This window comes from Cinclus cinclus, chromosome 6, assembly GCF_963662255.1.
Source record: "Cinclus cinclus chromosome 6, bCinCin1.1, whole genome shotgun sequence".
In the NCBI taxonomy this organism is placed as follows: domain Eukaryota; kingdom Metazoa; phylum Chordata; class Aves; order Passeriformes; family Cinclidae; genus Cinclus; species Cinclus cinclus.
In genome coordinates this window covers 42,712,631-42,740,414 of record NC_085051.1, presented here as the reverse complement: position 1 = coordinate 42,740,414, position 27,784 = coordinate 42,712,631, and the positions used below count along the sequence as shown (strand labels likewise).

At 41.5% G+C, this 27,784-nt stretch overlaps 1 protein-coding gene across 1 annotated transcript in view; it reads left to right on the top strand.

The window, feature by feature from the left end:
- Positions 1-2,097: 2,097 nt before the first annotated feature.
- The window catches only part of STON2 (stonin 2), a 49,906-nt gene continuing 24,219 nt past the window's right edge, over positions 2,098-27,784 (top strand). Inside the window, exons 1-3 of the mRNA XM_062495285.1 lie at positions 2,098-2,185; positions 2,618-2,872; positions 8,939-9,136. Of these exons, the coding sequence (XP_062351269.1) occupies positions 2,098-2,185; positions 2,618-2,872; positions 8,939-9,136 (541 nt within the window). The remainder of the gene's footprint in view (positions 2,186-2,617; positions 2,873-8,938; positions 9,137-27,784) is intronic.

Below are 27,784 nucleotides of genomic sequence, written 5' to 3'. Positions count from 1 at the left end.
AGTTAAAAATGAGCTCTACTACAGTCTCTGTGCATCAAGGGCAGGCTGAACTGTTTTCTTTTTTCATTTCCTGCCACTTCATGCTTCTGTCAGGACTTTTCCAGGAGAAAGGCTAGGTCAGTATACAGTTGTCTGGGAAAAGAAAACTTAGTTACAGATATTTAAACAAGCCCAAAACAAACAGCTTAATTGGTCACATGAGGGAAACAAGATGCCAAGGTCATCCTCTCCTTCCCTCATATAGCATCCAAATGACCCTAAACATCTGGGTTTTTTTCCTCTTTGTTTACTTCTGTGTTTAGCTTTTTAAATTTCTGTTAACAGCACCCAAAATAGATGTTGATCAGGCAGGTGTACCTGCCCCCTCTGCATGGAGACAGGGCTCCTGCCATGGCAGTGGAGGAAAAGGGGCTCAAGCACTGCTGCCCCTCCTGCAGTAGGGAATTGGTTGTGTAACAAGGGAAACGTGCAGGGTGACTGGTCAGGGTGCCATAGGATCTGGGAAGTCTATGGCAAGGGGATCAGTCTTAAGGCAGATTGCACTAAGCCATCAGGATTATCTCTAGGAATCCTTTTCTGTGTTTGCAGGAAATTGTACATTTTGCATTCTATTCCGCTCAAAAAGATTCATCTTCAGACACTGTACACTGATTCTCTCGCTGTCAGGCAGGTTTGTGACTTCCAAACTTCTGCAGTTTTCATCTCTTTCTTGATTGCTGATTTGCCTTCAGCAGACCAAGGACTTCATAGCCCTGAGGAGGATATAATATTGGAAGCTATTTGATGATCTGTCTCCTTGAGAAATTCTTAAAGATTGCATTAAATATGTCTGCTTTTTAAGCCCAAATTTTATATAATTAATAACGGGTAAAGAGAAGTCTAGGTGAAGTATCTGCTCTTGTATACTAACATGAAGTTTCACCCTGAAAAACCCTTTAGTTAAGTGAGAGACAGGAGACCAAGAAAGGCTGTTCAAAGCTCTTTCACGCAGTCAGTTCTGACTTTCAGTCTTTTCAAGTACTTCAGTACCATGGCAACAAGAGCTTCAATGCTTGAGATAATTTGGGACAAAATTAGCATATTTCCCTAGGAAGAGTCTCCTGAGAGTTTTGAAGTGGTTTGCAAAACTGAGGTGGTCATGGGTGCTTGTCAGAGAGAATTTCTCTGCCTGGACCTGACCAGCAGTTAGTTAGCTAGTTGTTAGTTACTAGCTAGCAACCAGAGCACTTTCCAGTGCTCTACTCCATCTAGCAGATTCACAGATCTGTGTGGGGTGCATACCATTGGAGGGCCTACAAAATGCAGTTGCCACATCTGTGAAAATATTTGCTGAGCTACAGCAAAACCATGCTAAACTTTGAACAAGGTCTAAGATGGTTTTTAAAATCAAAATGTGAAGTTCCAGTCAAGCAGCAGAGTGGAAAGTACAGTTTCATGAGAGGACAGCTGTCTGTACCCAGACCATGATAAGAGTCATTGGCCACTCATCCTCATTCCAGAATCAGCTACATAAATGTTATTGATAATGAAATATGCAATTTATTGCTTGCTCTGGAGAGGGATGAGACATTGTAAGCAGCAAGGTGGGCAAAGAGGTGTTAACATCTTGGAGTGGGGATTAAGTTACGTCATAATCAAAATTTTCTAAACTGGGGAGAATATCGTCATCTGCTTTTGCTGGGATTATGAGAAGCATGGCTTCTTGAATAAGGACTAAAATATTGGTTTTGGTGATGATTTATTTTAATATGAAGATATTTCAAGACCCTCAGTTGCTTTATATGAAGGAGTTGCTCAAGTATAACCCTCCTCTAGACACAGATGACATTCCTCTGTCAAAGGTGACAGTGCTTTGACAGTACTGTGACTGTGGTACATAAATTGCTTTAACATTCTATATTATAAAAAATGGTGGCACTAGTTTCTCCCATTTAATTTTCTAAAAGACATAACCTACTTTTTTCTTGTCTTAACAGCAGTTGAAAAGAAAGTGCAAAGGAGGTGTGTCCCTCTGTTGGCTCATCTTCACTGTACCCCTTCCATTCTGCTTCCTCTTCCTTATGATCCCCAAGTGAAGATGAGTGACCTGCTGCCAATATGACATCTCTGACAAGTGTCATTGCCTCCCACCAGTCCGAGTGGGTGTCCTTCACTGACGAGCTGCTCCTCCCTGTTCACCCACGAGGTAAGCTCTCTGGTTTTCTTTGAAACTGGTGAGACCTCCTTTGTTTGATTTAGACCAACTACTGTCATGTATCTAGCATGGGAGAGCTTGCCTTCTGTCTGGAAGCAATTTGTGAAGAGATGGAATTATCTCCTGCTACCCCTATGTAATAGGAGAATTTGGGCCAAAAAGGCAAATTACTCTCCTCAAGTAATGTAGTGTAGATCTATTGCAGGATTGGATTTGTCCTTCAAAATTCAAGACAGTATCCAACCAACCATGGAGGAAATCTCACCTATTATAATCAAGCGCAAGACTGCCCAGTGTTAATTCAAAAACTGCATTAGGTGAAGAAAAATTTCCTACATTTAATGGCAAATTCTAGATGTTTCAATAAAAAACAATGAAAGAATGGTTAATCCTGTAAATCTCTGTCTGTCGTCTCTATTTTAGGTAGCACTGAGGCTCCTCCAGTGAAATGTTTTCATTCCTCAGACACATCCTCAGAAGAGCATCACAGTGCAAATGGAGAATTTCAAGGCCTTTTCTGCACAGAGCTGGAAAAGGCAGCTGAGCAGCCCAAGCTGGATTCTGCTGGGCTTGGTAACCATGTGTGTCCCAGCACTGATCTGTCATCATCCATCGGTGCTTGGGTTCAGTTTGAGGATGCACCATGGACCAGTGCTTCATCAACCCACCCACAAACAGGTGAGACAAAAGCAATGAAAAGGTCTGTTCCAGTAAGATAACAAAGTACAATGAGAGCATACAGGATTTTTGCCTTGCTCTTTGGCTTCTAAAAGGTTTAACTTTGAGTAGTTTGTAATGTATTTTAACACAATATTAGCGGAGTTTCAAAAGGAGCTCACACTATCCTTCTGGATTGAGCAAGAAATATTTTCTTTTTATAAAGAAAATGAAAGCCTTTTGTGATCCATTCCACCTGTGTCTTGAATAAGTCTTGGAGATTGCTAAAGTGCATTCATGGGGAAAGAGCATAGAAGTGTTTTCAGTAGTGACTTTTCTTACAAAGAGGTATGAGCAGCCATTGAAAAAGTCTGAGCCATATTTACCTCTGTAATCTGGAACTAAAAGAATGGTGATCACCTCTGTGATGATAGCCTTTACCTGATCATGGTTCTCATTTGCTTTTTGCCAGCAGTTCATTGATACCAACAGTTAGTGTGCCAGTGCTCATCAGTACTTCCTTCTTTTGGTGCTATGATTAAGCAGATGGTGAATTACAAAGACAACAGAAGTTTACCTTGATTCCAGCATTGCATGCACTTTTCTTCAAGTAGAGCAGTTCTTTCTGACATTCTTTAAACATGCATGCAAATCCTCTGGCTTGCCTCATCAGCTTATGGTAACTGATGGGGCTATATGAGCTTCTAGCTTTTCTGCATGAACAGATTTCTGTCCTTCCTTGCAGGAGCTTGTGGAGTAATTGCCCAAGAAAACAATAGTTTATTTACTCTTTCATGTTTAAATTGAGATTCTCTGTTGTCAATTCCACTTTATGACCGCAATTTATTAAAGCATTTTAAAGAGTTATAGCTTTCCTCTGCTCACTGAGTCTATCAAATATTCCCTGTAACATGAATAATACTTCTGTCAGAAAACTTGGGTTGTCAACTTTGGATTGGGTCTTGGGTAAACCCCATCTGGTTTTCCATCTGCTCTTTTGATGGGTGCTACAGACTAGTCCTTTTGAGACAGTGTGATTAGATCTTTGTGCAGAAGTAGGGGAATCTTCTGGCTAAAAGACATTTTTCTGACCTTCTTTGTATTTATTGGTTGGTTCTTAGTTGTAAATACTTAGTTTTCCTTGTGATGTGGCGAGAAGAAGAGCACCCGTGAAGTGTAAATATGTAAAACTGATGAGCTCTACTTCTCTCTCAGTTTCGTGGCTATGTGATCCTTATGCTTACTCATACAGCCACATACTTTTTCAATGGACCTGTTGGTTGCTCTGACTTGGTATTTCCTTCCTTAATGTTGTTATATCCTTGTAAACTGAAAAATTCGTAAATGTATCTTCTTAATAGAAAAATTAAAATCTTTGCTCAACCTTAACAAAGATAATTATAAGAAAAAGTCTTCCATAAAACACATTTTATCATATATTACTTGATGTCCTACCCTTAGAGGGATGGAGCCCAATCTTAAGGTATATGCTTAGCAAAAGCACTGCCTGTTGGTGTGTGTTTTCAGTCACAGGGGACAGTAGTCTGTAGGCAGAGGTCTAGGATATGCAGATGAGGAGAGTAGAGTAGACTTTGTGAAAGCATTGCAGTTTTGAAGATGCTCATTTGTGCCCCTGTAGAGGCTTGTCCTGTGTGATCCATATCACTGAGGGAGGATATTTACACATTAACTTTGGCATCTGACTGAGAGTCATGGAGGAGGGTGGCTCCCTAACAGGCCAGGATGCACTCCATGTAATTCTTTCATGGGAAGCTATTATTCTATATAGGAACCCTAAAGAGGTGTTTCCTAAGGATATTTTAAAACTCTTACTTAGGAGCCGGTCCCACTCCTTTTTTGGACCCTGTATGATAAATGGCCATACCAGTGCCACTGACAGCCTCCAAAGTAAAGCAGAAATGACAGCTCTTTGTTTCTGGCCCTTTACTTTGAGGGACATTTGACAGCAAGAGGTAGGATAAACTTCAGCCTATTTGTTCTCCATTATTGTGCAGATCACGATTTTTTTTCTGTGGTTGTACACTGACACCCTCAGTGGAAAGCCCCTGGTGACAGCAATTAATTCATTTCCAGTAGCAAACATTCTGCATAAGAACAATAGCAAATACCCAGACAGGGGGAGGGAAGAGTATGAAGGCCAAGTACAAACAGAAGGATTGGTGTGGGAAGGATGGACACATTTGAAATCTGTTTCCTGTGCAGGCAGCTGTCCTGGAGGCTCAGCACGCCCGGTCGCGTTCCTGTCACGGCTCCAGCACTGTTGGGAAATCGTCTGTCTGTCTGTCTGTCTGTCTCTGCTTGAGTAGCTGCTCAGCTGACTAGATAATTACAGGCTGATGACCAGGCTCCTTGGAAACACATCTTGAAAAGGGCTTGCAAAGTGGGATTTCTGGAGTGCCATGAGAGCAAAGAGTATGGGTACTAGGAGAGAGAGATGCTGTCTTGTGCTGACATTACAACTACAGCATTTTGGGGCAGGTTCCCCAAAAAAGCAAATATTTGTTCCAGAGTGCTCAGAGTCTAAAAAATAGCAATTTAAAGACAGCTGGAATGTAGTGGTTTTCCTAAAGGAAGTACATTTTAAAGAAAAAACAAGGCTAACGCTAGGCCCTTGTTGTTCTGGCAAGAGTGAAGACGTTACTGGGGGAGCAGAGGTTGGGGGACTGATGGCAAGAAACAGGGCTGAAAAAGCAGGCGAGGAATTTGGAAGATAAAAAAAGGTAAAAATCAGAGGTACATAAATGAAAAGCACTCGTAGTAAACCTCACAGTGAAAAGTATATTTATTTAGAATATTCTTGTAAACCCTTCTGCCAGGTTCAGGCAGAGTAAATGCTAAGAAAAATGTTTGTTTCAAAATATTTCTGCATTTGGGATTTTTGTAAAGTTAACTGACAGCTGCCAAATCATGTGGATTTCTTCTCAAGAAGCAAAAACACTAGAATGAGGCCATAGAAGTATTTAGTCACAGGAATTATATATGGTGTCCCTCTCTGTTTTCCTTTCGCTGGGAAAAGAAGAAATTTTATTTTCGTTGTGATTATTATCAGCCTAGTCAAACTGTTACTGCCAAAGTGAAAAAATAAGATTTTTAGGCTCACCCAAATGTTGCACAATCGGTAAATGATCACAGTCAGCAGGTGACAGAACATTTGCATTTGTTACACAGTGGGCCTCCAGCTCACAGTCTCATTCTATCAATGTGTTAGCTGCACTCTTCAATTCAATGAGGTATTCTTAGTCACCATAATTAGACTAAGGCGAGATCTGTTAACATCATCCATCCTGCTCAGCCACGCCCACTTCTTCTCAAGAGCTTTGTCTGGTTTTACATGGCTCAAATTACTTGGACTCTTACCACGTCCCTTGAGACGCTATCCAGCAGCATATCTGAGCTTAACTACTTTCTGCTGTTCTCTCTGAAAGTAGGCAATATTTGCAACACAAGATCAGCAGCTGGAAACTACACCTGTCACTAGAAACTGTGATGCTATGGTAAAGTCAGAAAAAACTGAAGTCCTATGTAATAGCAAAGGAAATGATGCCAACATGGTTTATTGTAATGCAGTGTAGGGATCAAGAAACAGGTCCTTAAAACACCAAAGAGGAACAAAAGTTAAATCTGCATATTAAAAGCCAATCCATTGTTTTAAGAACAAACATGTCAAGAAAAGTAAAATGCATGTTGAAGGAAACAGTTTTCATTTTGGGAAGCTCTGAGTTGATTTTCAGTATCCAACGCATGCTACAGAATTTTCATTTTAGGGATAGTTCTGGTGCTGATCTTTCAGCATAAACGGATTTCTGAGAAATTCCTACAGCAGAAAGGCTGTGCCTCTCTGGCTATTGGCATTAAAGACTGAATTAAAAATTTCTACAAAAGCGCCCTTCCTCATTTAGGAATTTGGCTGCAGCACTTCCAGGAATCTGGAAAGCAGCAGCAGAAGCATCTGAAGAGAAATCTTAAACATGTGTAGATATTTACTTTTGCTTTATGAGATAGCTAGATGTTCTTTTGGCTCAGCATAGGAGAAAATGGACTTCTGTTTTAAATAATTAGTGTTGACTAGAACAGTCACAGGTAGAATTTGACTGTAGTAAGAATTTAAAGATCTATTGCAGAAAAAGCTGCCCATGATTTTGGTTTTCCAAAGTACAAGACTCATTTTAGGAAAAAAGCAAACAATTCTGTTCTTTCAAGATGGTCCAGCTTACCTGGAATGAAATTAACTGGCCTTTATATAGAAGCATTTGGCAACACTAGTCCAGTCAGTTGCCTTCTTAGATAAAAAACTGGGTTTGGAAAGCACAAAACTAGTTGGCAGTATTTGAGTAATTATATCTTGCATGTTTCTAAATTAGCCCGTGTTTTTGTATTTCTATGACTGACTTAAAAAAAATACTGGAAATCAAAGATTTTATTTTTAATGAAATAATTCCACTGTTTTTAGGATAGGAAACACACTTAAAAAAATAACTTGGCTTCTGTTAGCAATCCACATACAGAGCTCAGCTTTTCAGCTTGTCCTCTATGTCCAAATAAAGGGCTCTGTCTGTGAAAGCAATTTCAGCTGAAGTTTTAAGGATGGCTTTTCAGGTGCCTCATGCTGTGTTTAACAGAAGGACTGAGAGAGGGATTGACAGATTATAATCATACATTCATCATCCTTCCTCTACAATGTGCAGTTACTGGAGGGAGGAGGGGTGGGATTTGGTTTGTATCTGACACAACAGTTGTCAACCTGTGCAAATAAAGGGACAGATCTGATTTTCAGCTCCTCATCCTCAGGGATGAGCCTGCTCAGAAGCCATTCAGTGTCAGTAGGCTCACAGCTGTATATAAAAATACCACTGCCTTCTTACCTGAGGCTGTCAGTGCAGATGTACAAAATAAATCCACACTTCTCAAGAGGCAAGGCAGAGAGCACTGTTTGGATATTCTGTCTATGCACACAAGATTTCCATAATGATGAAGTGTTCCATCACATCACTTGGATGGAGAGAGATAAATCTTCTTCAACATTAATTTGTTGTTTCTCCCCAAAGTATTTGTCAAGCTAGTAAGGGTTGTTTGTTTATTACATGCTGAGAAGACAATCTCTGTGTCAGTAGCTGTTCAGTAACTGTGAAATTTGGGTAGCATCAAGATCTTTGTTGGTTTAGCAGCTAAATATAGATGTACTAATTTAGAAAACAGTTATTAAGCTGATATTAAATTAGAAGTTGTCTCTAGCCATATACTTTTCCTTAGTTCAGGAAGACTTTTTAACCATAACTTTCTTATTTATTAGTATTATTCCCTCACTTGAGTCACCCATTGTTCCTAGCATTCAAGTGATGTTGTGGGCAAAGAGTATGCATTACAAAGAGTACACAGTACAAACTCATAGCATTGGATGTGTGTGTGATTGTGTTCTAAACTCTGAGTGATGGTTAGGCAGGACTGAACTGTTTGATATGCAAGTCTGGCAAATGAGTAGAACAGGATTTTTGGTCAACACTGAGTTACATAATATTTTCAGATTGGGACTCTACATTCCACATGTTCAGAAACACAAGCCATTCCTGGTGCACATTAATAGGTCAATTTCAGGTTATTTTTATACTTCCCCTCCATGCAGAGCATTCCTGAGATGATGACTGCATTTGAGTGGGTGTCACAGACAGGGAATGCTTAATTAAATGTAATAAAACCACTTTAAAAAAATCTGTGGTGCTATAAATACTCCACTGTGTTGCACAACAAACATATTCAGGTCTTGTCAGCATGTCAGAAACATCAAATCTTGTTCTGAAAAGTCACAGCTTCTCCAATACTTGTGCAACAGGAAAGCATATGGCTGCCTGCAGTACAGATCTAAGGCAGACAGCTGAGTACCTGTGGAGGGTAACAGTGCCAGGCACTAGCTAAGTTGCTCTGCATTTATTATAAACTGTGTTGCTGTGGATGTTGGAATTTGTACTCACAGAGCCCCAGTCCACTGATCTAGCATGTCTTTGAAATAGTTGTGATCTTTGGGTAGATTGCCCTGCATGTTTCTAAGCAATACCTGTTTTCTGTAACCAGTGTCTGCATCAAAAGCACCCAGCTGGACTTCCCCCTCTTCCAACTCTTCTGAGAGGCAAGCCCGTGCCTCAGAGAGCAGCTGGACAACCAACTCAGAGGACACCAGCAGCCCAAGCATTGCTCCCTCATACACAGATCTGCAGTCACTTAATACCGAGGACTTGACCAGTGGTAGAACATCTGCAGCAGATTCAGCTGGTAAGAGGGAAGCCTTCAAGCTTCCATCTCAATTTTTTTGATGCTACTCAAACTCACTGTTCAGAATTGAGCCACGGGGAATGGATCCAAAGAACAAACTCAAGGATTAGGCAGACCAACATTTTGTTCTACTCCAATTCCAAAAAAATCACACTTGGATTTTACACAACACAGACATGTGCAGGCTTCTGAAGTTAGAGCCAAGTGCAGCTATGTACCTGTTGATAGACTTGGAGCATTTCTGGTTTTCACATGCCACGTCATCTTAAGCTGATCTAGGAACTAGTATTCTGTGGGAGAGGCGGGATGCCTTCCTGAATTTCCATGCAGAATTTTTCTCTACAATGTATTCAGCTGAGGCAGGCCCAGTTCTGCTTGCTCCTCTCTGTTTCAGTGAGTTCCACGACACAGATCCAGTTTGCTGGAGGCATTCTTTGCACAGTGCTTTGCACTGTTACTGAACGGTAAATGCAGAGAGAGTGTAAGACATGACATAAGATGGTTCAGTAGCAGAATTTAACCATTTAAAGATCTTGTATCTGACCTTGTAGGGCTCTATTCAGACACAATCCTGATTGTGGAAAAATGTGCTATATGGCATTGTAGTTCTTTGCTCTTCAGTTCTACTCTGGGTAATCTGAAGCAGGAGAAATAAAGCAGAGTGGTGCTAGTCATGGCATGGAGAATGGGGAGTCCTGAATGACAAAGCTGACTTTCATAGTGCATAAAAAGGCTGACATGTCAGGACACAAAAAAATACACAGCTCCAGGAGGAAGCACCTGTGCTATTTTGGAAGTTGTTCAACCCAAGCTGAGGAAGGTCAGCAGCTACCCAGTTTGGTGATGAAAATTGATTCCCTGGTGTCATGATAGCTCAGACCTGGGAGATATTTAATGTGTTTTCTCTCAGGTGGTGAATGTAAAAATATGTGTAAAATAAGATCTGTTTTGTGAGAATGGGCTAAGCCTTGCTGAGGTCATATGTCCCTTCCATAAGAAACATATGCATGCATCAACTGCAGAGTATTATTTGGTGGTTCAGTGAAGCTAGGTCAGGCTTCTAGGCAAGTGTATAAACAGCAGCATGGTAGGTGCTGGCTCAGTACTGTTTCTTTTTTCAAATAATGAAGTTACCATAAATTTGTGGGACCATTTTTATTTTGGAATACTCTGCTTCTCTGTACCTCTGAGTTTGGAAACCACTTTTTGGTAGAAAGGTAGAATAGGCAAGCTGGAGTATGTGCTGGATATTGCTATTTTGTTGATTTGGTATAGGATGCTGTCACTGGGGCTGTCTCCATCTGAGCAAAGGGAATGAGGGATGCCCAGTCTGTATGTAACTTCACATCATATAGGCAAATCAAAGACAAAAGGGCTGCTGTATATGCCTGTGACATGTGTGGGATTATATCCGATATGTGGCCCAAAGAAAAGCTAATACTTCAGTAAAAGCTTTGTGTGCAACTTTCTTACTATGTCTTTCTCAGTCAGTCACAAACAGACAAATTCATTAACAAGATGAGTACAAAAACTCACTCCAGTCACCTAAAATATTTTACAAGTAAAAAAGGAGATAATATAAGCAAGACTGTGCTATTAGTTAAAACATAAGATACCCTAATCATAAGATACATAAAACATAAGATACACTTACACTTCCAGTACCTTAGTGATACTGGAACATGAAGTGTGAAATACACAGAGTCTTCCTGTCACCAGGTGCAGAGCTTGCAGAAGGGCAGCATGAACAAAGTGCTGTTTGTCCTGTTCCTGGGATGCCTCACAGTCCTCTTCCCAAGGTGGTTGCTGGCATCAAGAAGGTTTGTGGAAGTGCAGAAGCTAAGGATCTAGTGGCCATGGAATTGTGGTACAGTTCTGGCTGCTTTTCTGTTGTTCCGTCCACCATCATCCCACCACAGCAGTGTATAAGTGGACAAAAAATATATTACCATTTTCTTCTCTCCATCCTCTCTGCTCCTCTCTAGAAATTCAGTTCTTTAAGCCTGACTTGTTTAGAGCATTTGATTTGCATTTCTCCCCTCAAAGGACTGGCTGCCTCAGTCTGTAGTGAAGTTTGAAGGCTTCATCAAGATAATGAAGTGGCATGTATTTTGCTCTGAAGGCAAAGAGAGGAATCCTCATGCTCTGTGTGATGATCAAGTCACCTTGACTGCTAGCCAGGGTGTTGACTCCAAGGTCAAGCTTGCTGGAGGGAAAAAACATCAGACTAATTTCACTGCTAAAAGCCCTATAAAAATAATAAATCAATGTTTGATCTACTTAGTGATGGTAAAGGATCAGGTCTATAAAACACTCTGGGTTTAATACTTTTCAAGTGAGAAAAACCTAGTGATGAGGAAAACATGAAATATTCTACTTGTGGTCAGATGCTAAGTAAAATAGCTGTTTTAGCTATGGTGAATTTTTACTGCCTGAACAGGATAAAAGGATACTCTGATGCATAATTTCACCACTTGTCTTGAATTTATCCTGCAATCAAATTGCTTAAACACCGTCTGTGGTAGTTCAGGGCACAGGGCTTTGTGTGGGAGCAGATTAAAGCCTGAGGTAGTTCTGACTGCAGGCATACACAGAGACAAGTCCCAGCCATAAAAATGTGCTTCTTGATGTCCACGACTGGTAGGCTCTAAGCAGGTAAAATTGGCTGGGAATTAACTTTCTCATAACTGACAGAGAATTTGAGTGTAAAACCTAGGGGCTTGAGCTTATATAATGCATGTGTTTATGCAAGATGTGGCCTGGAAAGATACCTGAGGAAGATGAGAGTCTTGAATGATGCAACTTGAAAGTTTACTTGCTAGAGGGGACTGCAGAAAACCTCCCAGCTGATGGAGATGGGATAAGCAGACTGATGTCCTGTAAAGGCAGCAATGCTCTCAGTGGTGAAGGTAAATGTTGCATGAGCAAAGCTGAAAAAAATTTACTTTTTTATCAAAATGAAGCTAAAAGATGCTGCACTTCATTGCCTATGCTTGTTTGAACTCTGGCACCAAGGAGCCTTCTATATTATCCTCTTTGTCAGCACAAGGGACTCTCTAGCCTGCAGCGGCTCAACAAAAAATTGGGTGAGGTGATAGCAGACTGTCCATTTAACGTGGGCATGTTTATGTGCTTATAACAGCAAACACTTTGCAACAGCTGGGGTTTCACAGTGTGTGAAGCTGTGTTTGGTGCTGCTGAAGTGCCCCTTGCCTCAGAGCTCTTACCGTGCCTCACCATGTCGCTCATCTTGGATCAATGAGCGTGAAAAGAAATGGGAACTTTTGGCCTTTGTGCTGTGCTCTGCAAGATAAGTAACACAGGACATCTCTGTTACTGATACAATACAAGTATTTGTTCCTTCTATAGCAGATGCCTGTCTCAGCTTTCAAAAAAGGCCAAATATCTTTGAGACAGAGGAGCAAGGGAGAGGCCGTCTTGTAACTATGGATCTGTTCTAAGGTTGTGCCCAAATACCTCACAGATTGATTTAGATTTCTGCATTTCACCATTCTTCTTTGAAATATTTTTATTTATATAAATTAAAATTATATTGTATACAAATATAAATAATTATATATTATCAGTATGTATATAATAAAGAATATATATATTTACATAGCTCATAAATTATACTGTGTTATAAACTTAATACGATATATAATAGAATCTCTCTGTATTATATAATAAAGCCGTGTGTGTATGTCTGTGTGTAGGGATAAGTTTCCTCATAGCAATTTTAGGTGCATTGCATAGTTGTGTTGTTTCTGTTGTGATTTGTATCTTAGCAAAGCTGCTGTGCCACATTTGATGTTAACAGTACAATTTGCTGACCAGTTGTTCTCTTTGGCACTTTCTTGTATCTCCGGGGCTACTGGAAAATACTGAGGAAATTGTTGTGTTATAATTTTCTGAGAACATTTGCATGTTTGGAAGTAGAAGTTTGCATGTGTGACCCCTAACTTTTCAAAATCCAGACAGTTCATAAATAGCACAAGGAATTAATTCTGAGAATGTTGTTATTTTCGAACTAAAACATGTCATTTAATGGGGTTCTGCTGCTTCTGTTCCAAAACTTGGAAATGGCAATTCTGACAAGCTCAGCTCCAGCTATCTCTTGAAGGTAATAGAAGGCAAGTAATAACGTTTCAAACCTTTTCCTAATGCTTTTCTGCAGTATTTCTGTTACATTTCTTGTGTAACCGTAGCCAGCTGGATACTGAATCCTGATGTGATGCAAGAATGGTGTTCTGTGAGTTCCAAACGAACAGCTTTGAACAGATTATATAGCTGTGCAATGTGGTTGCACTGAATACCGTGAATGGGCTACAAGCTCTGAAATTATTCCATGTTAATTACCATGCCAAGGGGGAAAATAATATATGCTGATGATTACCACCTTCCATCCAGAACTGCATTTCAGTTATGCTGTGTAACCAGCTTGTGCTGGTGTCCCAGTCCCAGACACATGAAAAAATTGTACATGAGAGCCAAAGCCAGCTGGAGAGGCTGCAGAGAGGAACATCCAACCCTGGCTTCAAGGAGGAGGGGACTCCAGAGTACCATGAACAAATAGTACCTAAAATATATTCTTAAACAACTCCAGCCTGTAAGGGCTAGATTCAGCACCAGAGGCAGGGTTTTTTTTATTTTTCATGTCAATACCAGCTAGCAATTCAGGAGTTTTATGTCTTAGTTGTCATCCCAGATTTTTTTCATGCATTTTTAGCTTCTTGAAGAGTAATGAATTAGTGGGAGAGATCTGGGACACTAAATCTAGATAATTCATAGCAGTAGAAGTGTTGTGATCCCAGGATAGACCTGTGTACTGGAAATTAGCTCATCTTCAAGGCTTCTTGGCTGCAGTATCCCAATGACCTCTGCTATTGTGTTCAATCCTCATTCCTCTTTTGCAGTGGGGAAGCCTGCAGCTTGGTTGTGCAAGCTGGACCGAGGTAAAGTAGAAATAGCTTTTGCCATTTAGACTGACAATCCTGCTCTTTAATGAAAGCTGCAGGTAAAAGCAGAGCAGAGTCACTGTCTCAGTCCTTCTTTGTGGTAGGAAGAAAGGCACAGAAAATCTGCCAGGAGGAAGGGGGAAGTGTTAGAATGAGGAAAGAACAGGTACAACAATAAACATGTTTGTTTCTATCTATTCTGTAGAGAGAATTACAAAATAATCTTGGTGTACAGTCATCTGATTCATAGGCTTTGAAGACAGAAAGGAAAACAGTGCTGTCATTATTGTTGTCCAGTCTGGCCTTCTGCATGTCTCAGGCCAAAGAACCTCACCTGGTCATTTCTGCACCAAACCCTTCAGTTTAAAAGGCCCAGCACAACTGCAGGCTGTGCAGAGAATGCATTGAGAACAGCCCCAAGGAAAAGGATGTGGGGTATTGGTGGATGAAAAGTTCAACATGAGCTGGCAATATGGAAGAAATTCTTTACTGTGAAGGTGGTGAGGCACTGGAAGAGATTGCCCGGAGAAGTTCTGGATCCCCCATCCCTGGAAATGTACCAGAGCCAGGCTGGATGAGGTTTGGAGCAAGCTGGTCTAGTGGAAGATGTCCCTGCTCATGGCAGGGTGGTTGAAACAAGATGATCTGTAAGGCTGCTTGCAACCCAAGCTGTTCTATAATACTGCCATGTCCTGAGCAAGTATTTGCCTAATATCTTCCTGATTAGCATCAGCTGCAGCAAAGTTAGTCCCTGATCAGCCATTTCCATCCCTTCAAAACTTCATTTTTAAAAAGGACTGTCCTGGTGATAACACTTAAAGCAAGCTGAGGTGTCACAGAGCTCAGCTCTGCCAACTCTTATGGGGCTAAATGTAGTCTGCTAACTTGAAAAGATCCAATATCTGCCTCTACTATGCCCCAGAAAATAAGACTGATTATTTATCTTCTCTGTAACCTTGCCTCACAAAGAGGACTGGTTGATATTACTGTAGGACTATCAGATTCTTGCTTTTTCTTCAGGAACAATGAGAAATATCAGGGTGTAGGAGGACAAGATTTAACATTGCTCTTATAGTAAGAAAGGAGTTAGAAGAGAGCTTAGAAGTGTCTGAGCTCAGTAGTGTCTGCTTCTACTAATGCCTGCTAGACTGAGTCTTATGGTGCTTACCCCCATGAATTAATTAGGCCTTCCCTGCTCCTCCACATTCTAAAAAAACCAAGTCTAAGACAAGGAGGAGGTAAAGTGTAAGAGGATAAGGTAACAGCATAAAAGAACTGAGTTTCATTTTCGTTATTGCTTGGAAAGGTTATAATTTAAACTTTATATATATACATATATATAATTAATATATATATGTATATATATGTGTGTGTGTGTGTGTGTGTGTGTGTGTGTGTGTGTGTGTGTGTGTATAGTAACTTTGCTGTTTAACTGAGTGTTTTCTTATCTGCTTGCTAGCATAGAATCAGTTCTGATCTTGTGCATGTCATTGGCCCTGTGCTGCAATCAGCTAAATGAGCATCTCCTAGTCTCCTAGTTCAGGTGCTGAGATTTCTTCTTATGGCTATTTGGAAGTGCAAGGTACAGTAACTGTGGATTTGTAGCAGGGTTATCTTTATTATAGAACAGCTAAATGCTGAGCCTGCATGGTGTTCTTGATGACGTTCACTCTTTTCACACCCATTCACCAATGTTTTTACATAGTCAGATCAGCTGAAAGGACAGCAGAGAGAAATCCAGGGTGAGTCACAGGACTGACCTTCTGATCTGCCTTTGTATAGGCAATATCCTGAGAAAACAGATGTGAGTAGAAGCTTTGTAGTTTGTCTCAGGCCAGTGAGGCAGACTAGGTGGTACAAAGCTCTTTATTTCTGTTTGTAAGGCTGTGATTCCTCGGCCCCAGTGTGTACGTTGGCCCCAGTTGTTTTCTAATGCAGAAGACCACATGCTGATATGATAAGCCTGAGGAGTTCAGCAGGAGGTTTTGCAGCTGGACAGGACGTTTCAGTGTAAAGCTTAATTGGAGATGGAATGCTTAAATGCAGCAGCTATCTGTGATTGCTGTTTTCACAGAGGAACACCTTGGTTTATTTGGACCAATTCTGCAGGATGCTAAGTGTCTTCCAAGCTTAAAGCTGCTGGGAGAGAAGAACACCAAGATATCTCACAACCAGCTCTTTCAAAGTGGAAAACCTCAGTGGCAGGATTTGGTGGCAACATCTCGCCTGTTGCATTCCATTCCTGGCAGCATGCTGCTGTCCTACTGACAGGAGGCAGGAATGGCACTGTAGCCATAGAGTAACTCTGGAGAAGCACTCTCCCAGCTTTGTGCTGCTCAGCACCACAGCCAATGCCCTAAAGCACTGGCTGCATCCCAAGGAACACAATTCTGCAGCTCCCGAATCACAGCATGATACACTGCAGGGAGAGGTCACCCACCTGAGAACTGGCGTTTTCCACCCTTGATACTACATGGCAGAGAAGCAAGCAAGGCTTCAGCAGCAGTACCAATTAAAAAGAGTTGTAAATCATTGCATGTGCTCTTGATTAAAGATCCCAGTTCTGTGTGGAATTTCCTGTCTGATTATGAAGGGGCTGAATGGAGCTGGCAGAATAAAACATCCAGTGAAAAAGCTGGCAGCAGCAGAGAGCAAGTAAGAATGAGAAATTTCACAATACCCAAATGCATGGATTTGCTTGTTCCTTCCTCTTTTGCTCTGTTATCATCTGAAACCTAAGAAAGGCTTGGGGGAATCTCTGGACTACACATCACAGGAATTGGAAAAGTGATTATGAATGCCTGTGGAGGATCAGTTGTAGAGTCATCTCCTCAAAGAACAGTGTGGGATAAAATGGGAAGCAGATTTGTCAAAAACAGGAATAGTGAACAGATTAATTTAAGCAAAACCTTCAGCTTCTATGTTGACAACTTACTTTCTTGTGCCCACTTAGATACTTTTAATATATGTCCATTTTTATCAGGACTTCTGCCTCCTTATTTTTTATTCAGCCCCAGTGTTGGGGGAAAAATGTAACACTTTCTGTTCTTTCAAGGCAGTAATGAGCAGAGTTGGATGACAGTACTCTAGGGAAATTGCTGGTTTCTGTCTTCAATATCTGTTTTTTACCTCATCTAGCCTTGATCAAACTGTACAGTAATGGAGCACAGATATGACATGAATCTTAATGATCATGTTCATCTGTTATTAGAAGCAATTTGGTCTTAATTGTCCTCATGTTTGACAGATGAGATCAAAATTCTCTGCTTATATAAACTGGTATTTGCATTATGACTGTGCGTATTGCTTGAGAGGAAGAGGAGACTTCATGCTATTTCTTCATTCTGATCTATTCTTAGCAAGAATAAGAATTGTGATTCTGAGCTTTGTCACATGGATGCCAGTCCAATTTACTTGTCAGTACCCTTGTGGTACTGCAATATATTTCACGGACACTGATTTGAACTAATAACTTAGGACTCATTTTTTTTAAAACTATTAAGAGTGCTCAGTACTTGTTGTGAAGTCCAGATCTGGGTTTTGCATATAAAACTGTTTCCAAGATTCTCATGTCCCAGCTATTCTTGTTACAGTTGAACAAAATTTTTAAACAGCTTCAGCTCAGTGTGCTCCTCTCCAAAGCCAGCCATTTAATTTAGTGTCTAAAGGGAGATTAGAGATCCTGCCAGCATATGTCCTGTAACTCTCTGTTCTCAAGCCCATTACAGACTTCGTAGAAATTATTCCATTTTAGTGGAGACTTTAGTCAGTGGTTTATTGAAGCTGCTGTATATTCATATGTAGACATTTCAGAGAGCTTTAAACATGATTCACTTAAGATCATAGGAATGGAATCTTTTTCCCAGGACCCTGATGTAAATGTATTAATGACCATTTCCTTTCCATGTGTTCCTGTGTCAATATTGTCTTTCAAATAGCTTTTTGCCCTCTCCAGGGTAAGCACTTTAATATATTTATACAGGGTGATTATCTCTCTCTTTATGTTCATTTGCTAAAATGAATGAGACAAACTCTTTAGTATTCTGGTTCTCCATTCTCCTCCTCATCCTAGAAAGCTTTTCTCAGCTCATGTTGTTGTTTGAATTAATGTTCTGGGTATGTGGTGACCAAAACTGTGCAAGACTGAGATCTCACCACAGTCTGATACCAAGATACTAGTTTTCCCATCTTCAGGAATTGTCTCCTTGATACATCCCAGGATCTTATTTCCTTTTGTGACAGTGCATCAGGCAAGTACCCTTGCAGTATATTCAAACTTACTTGTGCTTGCTATGTGCTTGCTGTGTCCTGCCCATGTTACACGTGCATTTGTATGCTTGGTGGTAGGCATGAGTCTTGGGAGGGACTGGGGTGGAAAGGGAGCACATGCCAGCACCGAGCGTACAGAGGGACACGTGGTGCCCCGGGCAGGGCAGACAACTGGAGGGTGTTAGTGCATTTGTCACGGCAGCCACAGCGCCAGCTTCATGGCTTCTTGTGCCTCAGGGCTGCACAACGCTGCCTCCAGCACAGGCAGCTGGCTCCACGAGTGGGACACGAGGTTGGCCCGAGGTGACTCACTGCGCCTCCTCTGCAGCAGGCCTTCACCAGCCAGCCAGAATTAGGATCTGGGTGGGAAAGTTTACATAAAAGAAGTAAGGGGGGCTTTCCTGGAGACTTTGCTTTCGTGAACCCACCGTTCCTCCTCCCCCGGACCGATTTGTTTGTTCAGGCTTGGTTGCCTCCAGCAACACATTATTAGTGAGAGCTATGGTGTATCCTGGGAGACCTACAGGATTCCCAGCAAATCTTTTGAGTTTTTTGTCTCCAAGGAGGAAGAGACACAAAGGCATTTCACTCTGTTGACGCAGTTGCACGTGCATTGTTCCCCTTCTTTGAGTGTTAGTGTGTCTCTTCAGCAAATGCTGTCATTGGACTGCAGTCTTTATCTTGCATCTTCGTCTCAGTGAGTAGATTATGCTTTTCTTGGTAGAGCCACCAAACTGCACTGCTTTAAAGGCTGAATTTGAAAACATGCTTAGCTGAAGAGGTTTCAGCAGAGCTGTGTACTTAATGTTGCACACACAGATCTGTCCTTGCTGATGGTAGATCTCAGGCTTTCAGGGTAAATCTGGTCTTAAGATTAAAATACAGATTGTACTATGCATGAGCAGTTTTCCTTCATTGAGCATGGCTGCAAAGGCAGTGAAGACACAGTGACATGGATTAACAACCATATGCTAAGACCATACATCTCTGCTAAAATCAGTGCCACTGCAAATTCTTTAGATATAATTAGTGTTATGAGAGCTTCCCCACTATGTGATCAAACTCCACAGGTATGCTTTTGATCTCTGCTTGGTTTGAAATTACCGGACTCAACTTCAGCTCCTTTGGCTGTTCTGTGTCCCAGGATTGCAGGGACCAGCCTATGTGTGAACAGAGCAGTTCAAACATCATGAAGAGCACCTGATTTCCTGATTAGTCATGTATGTGTCCAGAGATGGACAGCGTCAGATGAACTGATCTCCCATAAAGGTCAAGGCAGCTTAGCTAAGAGAGGTCAGTGCTCGGGTAGATAAGGCATCAACAACAGATGGCATCTCAATAACCAAGCAGTCAGAGGCAATGGATGGACATGAGGGTTTTCATGCAGTGATGCTGTCAGAAGTGGGATGCTATTGAGAGGGCAAGGGAGTTAGGGAAATGCAGAGAAAGTGTTCTAAGTGTGATCTGTTTTCACCAGGTGATTCAGTTGCCAAGAGACTCAGATGTTAAAAAGTGATGACTGAGGCTTCAGCCCTTTTGTCTGTCCCCCTGCTAAGCTGATCCAGGTCTGCCAGAAGGTGGGGGACTGCTGGAGCAAAAGGGTGAGCTGTGCTCTGCTGAGATTGACAGTCCAGCTGCATCCACAGAACAAAACCAGTTTGTCTCGCATGTCTGAACAACCCAAACCTGAACTAATGGAACAAACAGGTGTGAAAGGAGAAGAGTTTTGCCAGAGCCAGTAGCTCCTTGTCTGTTGGATAAAAGGAAAAGCAGGTCCGTAGAAATCAACCCATTCCTCATCAGACAGCAGGGAGAAGAGTCACTCTTCAGTGAGCTAAGGCAGTTGAGAATAACCTGATCATTCCTGGATCATTCTCAAATCAAACATCATGGGACCAGGACCCAGGAGGCTACTCCTGCTAGACCTGGAAACCCAGCTCATGTGCTTCTTGATGTCTTTCTCCAGGGAAGAAGTAAGGGAGAAGAAAATACAAGGATGGATGACTAGGCTATACTTTTTCCACATTGGAATTATTTCTTAGTGAACAGCTTTAATCCCCATGCTCCAGCCCATCTCCTGCTTTACAGAAAAGTTTCATGGTGGCTCTTGAGCCTCCCAGCTGCCATTGCTCTAAGAAATGCCATTTAACCCACACAATCCCTTTTCCTTTCCTTCACCATGGGATTTTCTCTCTTCCTGCCCATTTTTTTCTCTTCTGGGTCTGCTCTACTTCTATTTCTTTCCAATTTAAAATAACTTAAATGCTTAAAAGCTTGTTTCTAGTGGGTGACCCTCTGCATCCTGCATTCCTTTCTGGCAGGGAAGAGAAAATTAGTAAAGGGACTGTCATTCTCCTTTACTTGGCAGGAGGTCTTCCTGCATGTAGAAGAATTTCTTCATAATCTACTTCAAAACTTAAATTTCTCTTTGTTGACTGGATAATTGAAGTAGCACTCTTTCAATGTAGTGAAGTAATGGTAGTCTTTGAGAAAATACATACCAATTCTAGCAGTCACTAATGCTTTACTGGAATGCCCTGCAGTGTCATTTAAATTTCACCAGTGACCATAATTTCTGCCTGTTACAGAAACCTGAATCTGCAGTATTTCCCTACACATTTTCTATTTTGTATGGTGCTGTAGGAGTTTGACTCTTATACTTGGATTTGTACCATTGCATCAAAAAAAAAAAAGTGTATCATCTTTAAAACTCAATTTTATGGATGAAAATTTTGTGGCTATTTTAATTTTACTAACTTCATTAAATCATTCCCCTGCCTCTCAAAAAAAAAAAAAAAATCTGTACTCAAACACTATGAGTAGTGTTTGAGTATAGAAGTCTTCACTTATATTAGAATAAATTAGGAAAACGCCACTCAAGTTGATGAGCAGGTTTTGGAGACAAGCGGTCTGTATGCTTAACATCATAACCACCTAGAGTCCCCATGCAATAGTCTAGAGAGAGATATAATATTTATACTTAATAATATAGAGTACTTTATTACTCTAGGAAATTGCTAGTCACACTGAGCCTGTCTCATACCTGAATTGAAAGTGTAAAATATGTTCTTGTGCCATTTCTAATCTAATTAGCTAGTAATCATCAGGAGGTAAATACTCCTCACGATCTTTCCTGAAAAGTTTAAGAACTTAACACTCCCTATATATATTTATTTAGTTTTTGTTTCAAAAGCCTTCAATCCCAGTTCTGTATGACAAATGCAGTATTTTTTATTTTTTCATATAAGTGGACCTGGCTTTGCAACGTGTTTAATAAAGTCAGTTTCCACTTCGACAATGTGTAACCAAAAGGGAAGATGTTTAAAAAGAGGAAAACACTATGGTGAATATACAGTAATGGTCTGTATGCTGCATCTGCCAGTACAGTTTACTTTAAAGTAATTTTCAAGTCAACACTTGTACAAAACAGTGAACAAATGGTAAAAATGGTGAAAATACAACTTCTGATAAAAAATAATTGCTAGACTCACTAAGGCAATGAACTATGGCCATGGCATGTTTTGTGCTATCTCTGTCTTCTGTGATGAATGGCAGGACTGTTGAGCTCTGTAAAGATAAAATAATTTTTAATTCCTGTGATGAGATAAGATGGTGGGAACAGTGAAGATCCTCCAACATAATTTTCTACTTTGTGTTTTCTCCCACAGAAATTTGAATACAAAGGATGCCTTTATTCAACTGCAGGGTTTTTTCCCCCTCAGCTTCTCATACTTTATAATTTGGCTATGAATTTTAAAGAATGGAGCAGAGATTAGAAATTAGCACCCTTTGTATCCTATTGAAAGCATATCAACCCCTCCTCCTTAGACACTGCAAAATTCCTTTCTAATAAGGCTGACTGAACAAGACTTCATTAAACTGCATGTTGCTGGGCTGGAGAATTTGTCTCCATCAGCCATTCAGACCATGACCTGGAGAAATCAACCGTGATGCCTCAGATGTGAAAAGCCTTTGTTTGGCTTCTCACGTTCTGAACATAATTAGTAGCTCTGCAACTCATCCGTTTGGCCAAGGTAGAGTCATGCTGTCCCTTGCTGTAACTACTGGTCTTGAGGTAAGTCACTGAGTATTCCTCAAGTGATTCAGTAGAATATGATTTTAACCATGTAACTCCCAGTCCCATGGAAATGAGTGGCAGGTGAGAATAAAGCTGGTTACACCCAGGTAGCATAGTCAGTCTGTACTGTCTGTGCTGGCCACCTAAGAGGAAATGTAATTGGAGAAAATTTCCACTAAATTGGGGTAAAGAAACTGGCTTATGCAGTATGTCTGTCATTAAGGTGACTGAGGCTTCCCTCAGCTTCCAAACACTGTGGTCCAGATGTTTACCACATCTTCTTGCAACCAGGAGTAAGTTACAGTAGATGTGACTTTCATCTAACATGGTAGAATACATGAGTCTTTCATAAAAAATCACCTTCCATGTGAAGATAAAGTTATTATAAATTATAAAATAAAATATATAAAATAAAGGAGACAGCTTTTTGTAATAGTCATTAAAGGCTTAGGAGCTGTTTCACAAATACATAACTCCTTGAGTATGTCAGAGTTTGCTTTTCTCCAGAAGAATGAAAGGGCCAGAATTTTAAGCTGTATTTCCTTCTCATAAATCCTGAGGATCATGCATTTAGTTTGGCATTGGTTTTGCTGCTTCTTCAGGATATGTCTCTGTTCCCTTCAGTGTTACTGCACTGGGGAAGTGGTATGCCTTCTACTCATTATGGTCAGGAGTTAAGATTTCAGCTGTTTTGTCTCAGGCACTGGTTGAAGCCTTTCTGTTATGTGCCTGTTATGTGCCTGAAAGTCCCGAGGCAGCAGAAGCATGCAGCATGCAGCCAGGATGCTCTCTCTTTCTGTCTCTCTATGCATATAATTATCTGTATTTCTATGTATCGGTGGGGATGTACACGTATACATACTTTTATTTGTAAGCTCTTGCGAGACTTCAGACAAAAATCTCAGTTGTGGTTTTTGTTGGAAAAGATGGATGAACATCAGACCGACCCAACCTAGTGGCTCTTCAATCAGACAGGTCTTAACAGTGCCCTGTGTTCCCCCGGCTTCCTTACCCACCCCATCCCTCTCTATGCACTCAGATCCTGGTCTCCTCAGCCACAGCACACACAGATTGCTTCACAGAAGCAGGAGAAATGTTTTCTGTCAGCTGGAATCCAACCAGGATGTGAGCGTTCCCAGACACTTCTGAACTAGCCTCGTCTTTGGGGCACAGAGCTCCTGCCTACAGCTTGGAGGCCAAGAGGGGCTTGGTCACATGTGATAGGAGGTGCATCTGAAGGGATCTATTTCAAATGGATTTAAATGGCAGGCATGGTTAGGACACCCTTGGGGTTGAAGGAGGCATCTCTCAAGAGTTCTCAGCGTGAGAACTGGACTAGCTGGACAGTGGTCTTTGACCTGTGAACTTCCCTACATATTCTTCTTCTCACAGATCTTAAATGCTTATTGGCAAAATGCTGCTTCAGGCATGTGGATTTATGTAACAAGCAGAAACTCGTCAAGAGACTGTGTCTCGTAGATTTCCCAGGTATCAGTGGGTTTGGCTATTCATATTTTCAGTCATGAGTTGTATTTAGCACTGACTAGTGCCTGGATTATACCATGAGTTATATAGCTGAGGGGTATCTGAGTTTCAGTTAATATTTTCTCCCAATGTATTTTGATGCCTTTCATTCTCTATGTGGTGTTTTTTTGCTTTGATTATGTGCTGGCCTAAACCATCTTGCCATGCTAGGATGATACTACAGAAACCCATTTTGGACTACTGAGCTTTAATTTTGCCATCTTTTCCTCCCAAGAAAAGGATCCTGGAATAGCAACTGTTCAGAATTCGGTGGCTGCAAGATAAATTATAAACACAAGCCAAATGCTGCTGACTGAGAATTGTGTTCAGCCTGGGCTTGGTTCCTTCTCTCTTTCTCAACTGCAGCAGGATGAATACAGGCCAACAGTGACAAGATACTGATCAAGAGCAAGTCCTTATCTGTTACCAGTGCTTCAAATGCCTCAGGAAACAGAGTTGAAACAGACTTTCACACAGTTTTCGTATTTTATAAGTATGAATAGGAATAAAAGAAATTTGAATGTGAGGTGTGATGAAAATTACACCTTCTCAGGTGTAGCTGGGAGAATTTAGAGACCCTTCAGCTATTTGCTGTGCAATGAGATCTATTAGGCTGCCAAAGAGGCCACAGCAGTAAAAGCTCTATTGGTTAGCTATCTACAACACTATCTGCCAGAAAGGTGACAAACATCCAAAGGACAACCTTAGAAGTGCTGAACTGGACACACAATATTTATCAGCTGGTTTTAGTTTTTCTGTAGGGGTTGTGGGAAAGGTATTGTGGACACACTGGATTTTGACTGAGCTTCCATCAAGGTCCAAGGTAGGGTTTTGACAGACTGGACCCAAACTGGCAATAGCAGGGTGGGTAGGATCCTTCTCTAGGATGAGAAATGTGAAGTTCAAGTTGAGCCCCTGTGTAAAGAAAAACAGAGTTGAACATAGGTTTCCCGCAGCCAAGCAGAGGCTGCTGAGTTACCAGCTTAACAGGCATTTTGGAGTTTATCCTTTATATTTTTCACAAAGACTGTTGACAGTTTTTGAGACATTCTGATTACAGATAACAACATCTCTATAGTGCATGTATTTTTTAGGGCAGGTTTTATTTATTTCCCCACAAATCTGATTCTGTCCTTAATTTGAGTTAATTAATGTGCACATTTTAAAAGATTTTTTTGTAGTAGACGAAAGGTCAAGGGACTACCACCTTATGAGGAAAAAACCTGTTTCTTGTGAAACAAGCTTGCTTCAGTATGTCTTTGACATCCCAGCAGCCCATGCAGTGCTCTGTCGTGGTGGCCAGATTAATTATGGACCCTAATTGGGAACAAGAAACAAAAGAGGGAGTCTAGGGAAAGATGACTTCATCTCCCTGCTCATCTTACATTACTGTTCCACACAGAAAGATTGAGGAAACAGAAAACAAAACTTATCTCTACAGAGTTTTCCCTTGGCTGAGGAGAGAGAGAATCAAATGAGAAAAGGAGCACTGTTCACCTGGAAAGTCATAAGAGCAGGTCTGAGTTTTCATCTTTTCCAGCCAGCACGTTTGTTTAAGCCCACACCTTTGGAAGTTTTAGTTCAAGCAGTTTGTCCTTGGGCTAATTTATCCATCTCGTTGTGCTTTAGCCTCAACTTGCTTTAAGCCTGGTAATTTTAAGCCTCTGTGAGAGAAGCTTTTTTTTACACTGACAGAGAATGCCTTGTCTGCTACATGAAGTTGTTACAACAAGGTGTGGGAGGGAAATGAGGCATGATGATGTTGCGTAAGGGACAGCTTCACGGTTGGCAGACCTGGGGGGATTACAAAACAAATGTTCCAGGTCTTCCATTAATTATTTAATTTCAGATGAGTAGTATAGGCTTAGCTTCGCAAAGGCCTAGACAGATAGGCTGGCACAAGCAAGGACAGCATGTGGCCTTTTCTAATTTATTAGTTGTTTTGGGCTTTTTCTGAGGAAAGGCATCTAACCACTGATTCTGACTCCTTGCCTATCAACACATACATAACCCTCCAGTAAGGCAGTTGTCTCTCCCCTGCAGGCTGGCAGGCACCAGCTTTGTTGCATGCTATTCGGCACCTTTCCCACAGAAAAGACCCACACAGTTGAATCACCATTGTATCAACACCCAGAAATCATAGCCATTTACCTTCTGTGGGTAATTTCATGTACTTAAAGTTATTTCTGTACTGATATAATTTAATGGGTAAATGGCAAATCAATCATTTTTCTGTACGCCAGGTACTTTTTGGCATTACCTCCCAATTATCCAGACAACCTTGCCTTCAAACAATATGTTTTCTTCAGTGTGTCAAAATATAATTTTGTTTTCTACACAGTAATCAGTAGGTGGAAATGAGAAAAACCTGAACAACCCAAGGAATGTCACAGAGGAGCAGAAGGATGTTAGCTGTTTATCAGAGGCACTGACAGATCGTTCCTCTGGTTTTCAGTCTTACACCTGAACTGCTTGGGGCAGAGCTAAGGGGAAAGAAAGAAAAAAAAAATACAGGCTAAACCAGGACATTTGGGAATACCTAGAAGCATATTTGGCAGGTGAAGCACTCGGTGGACCTGGTTGGTTGGTAGGTAGGTTGCATCTCCTCCTACCTTTTATGGCAAGAGCTGGCAAGAACTTCCTGAATCATTAAGTCTTAATTCTTGCTATCACAAATGGACACATCCTGTTATTGTTGTCATAAATTGGCCTTGATTGCTGTTTTAAAACTGGTGGTTTATTCCTTTCATTTTCCATCTGTAAGACTGCACTGGAATCTCATATCCTTCCAATGATGAAAACCATCAATGAATAGCACACTCGAATTTCTGTCCTTTAGTTTGAGAGAGACTTGTGTCTATGATTGAAAAACATAGGAAAATGTTTCCAAGAAGATTAGAAATGACTGGCTTACTAAGTTCTTTAAAATGTGGTATGTGCTTTGCATTTAAAAGTTACATCTATATTTACCCAGGCTGGAGTAAATCCAAAACCGTGTACCTGAGAGAACAAAAGGAAATCCCAGTCCTAAAGCCAGCTGGTGACGGAAGAGTTAATGGGACACAGTAGTTCAGCTGCTGACACGGGGAGCAGCAGCCTGCTGCATTTCTGCAAGGTGATGAGCTGAAATGTTTGGAAGTTTGGTTTCGTTTGGCCAAAAAAAAAAAATGCAGCTTTTTTTACTGGAGGAAGAAAACCCAAAACTTCGAGAGTTTTGTTCGGCGGAGTTGAACGTGAAGCTCCACTCCCGTTTCACCGACTGCTCCCTGCCTGCCTGTCTGTCTGTCCTTCCGTCTCCCAGCTCCCTCGTTTCTGGGTGTGCCGGGCCTGCCCCCAACCTGCACATTCCCCACCCCCCGCCCTGCCCGGCGGGCCGGAGCCGGAGCCGGAGGCAGAGGCGGCTACGCGGGCACGGCGGGTGCGGCCAGCCCGGCGAGCGCCGGCCGCGGCGACCTGACCCCGCCTCAGGGCAGCAGCGCGGGGTCCGGGCAGCAGCGCGGGGTCCGGGCAGCTCGGCCGCCTCGCCTTCGTTTTATTTGCTTCGGTGGGAGGAGGAGGAGGAGGAGAAGCAGAGCATAAAGTTCTTTAAGGAGCAAGGTAATGCAGCAGCGGGGCCGGTGCGCGCCTGGGCAGGCGGAGGGATGGCTGATACTACAGAGAAAGGCGATTGGGAGAAACAGCTCCAGCCCACCAGGTCCAAGGGAACTTCCAGCACGATATTTTTGACTTGGGAAAGTTTTATTTACGGGCAGAGTTTGGCGCTCTGAGCGCTACTGGTAGGATGAGGCAGAGAGTTGGCGTTTCATCCCCCTGAGAACA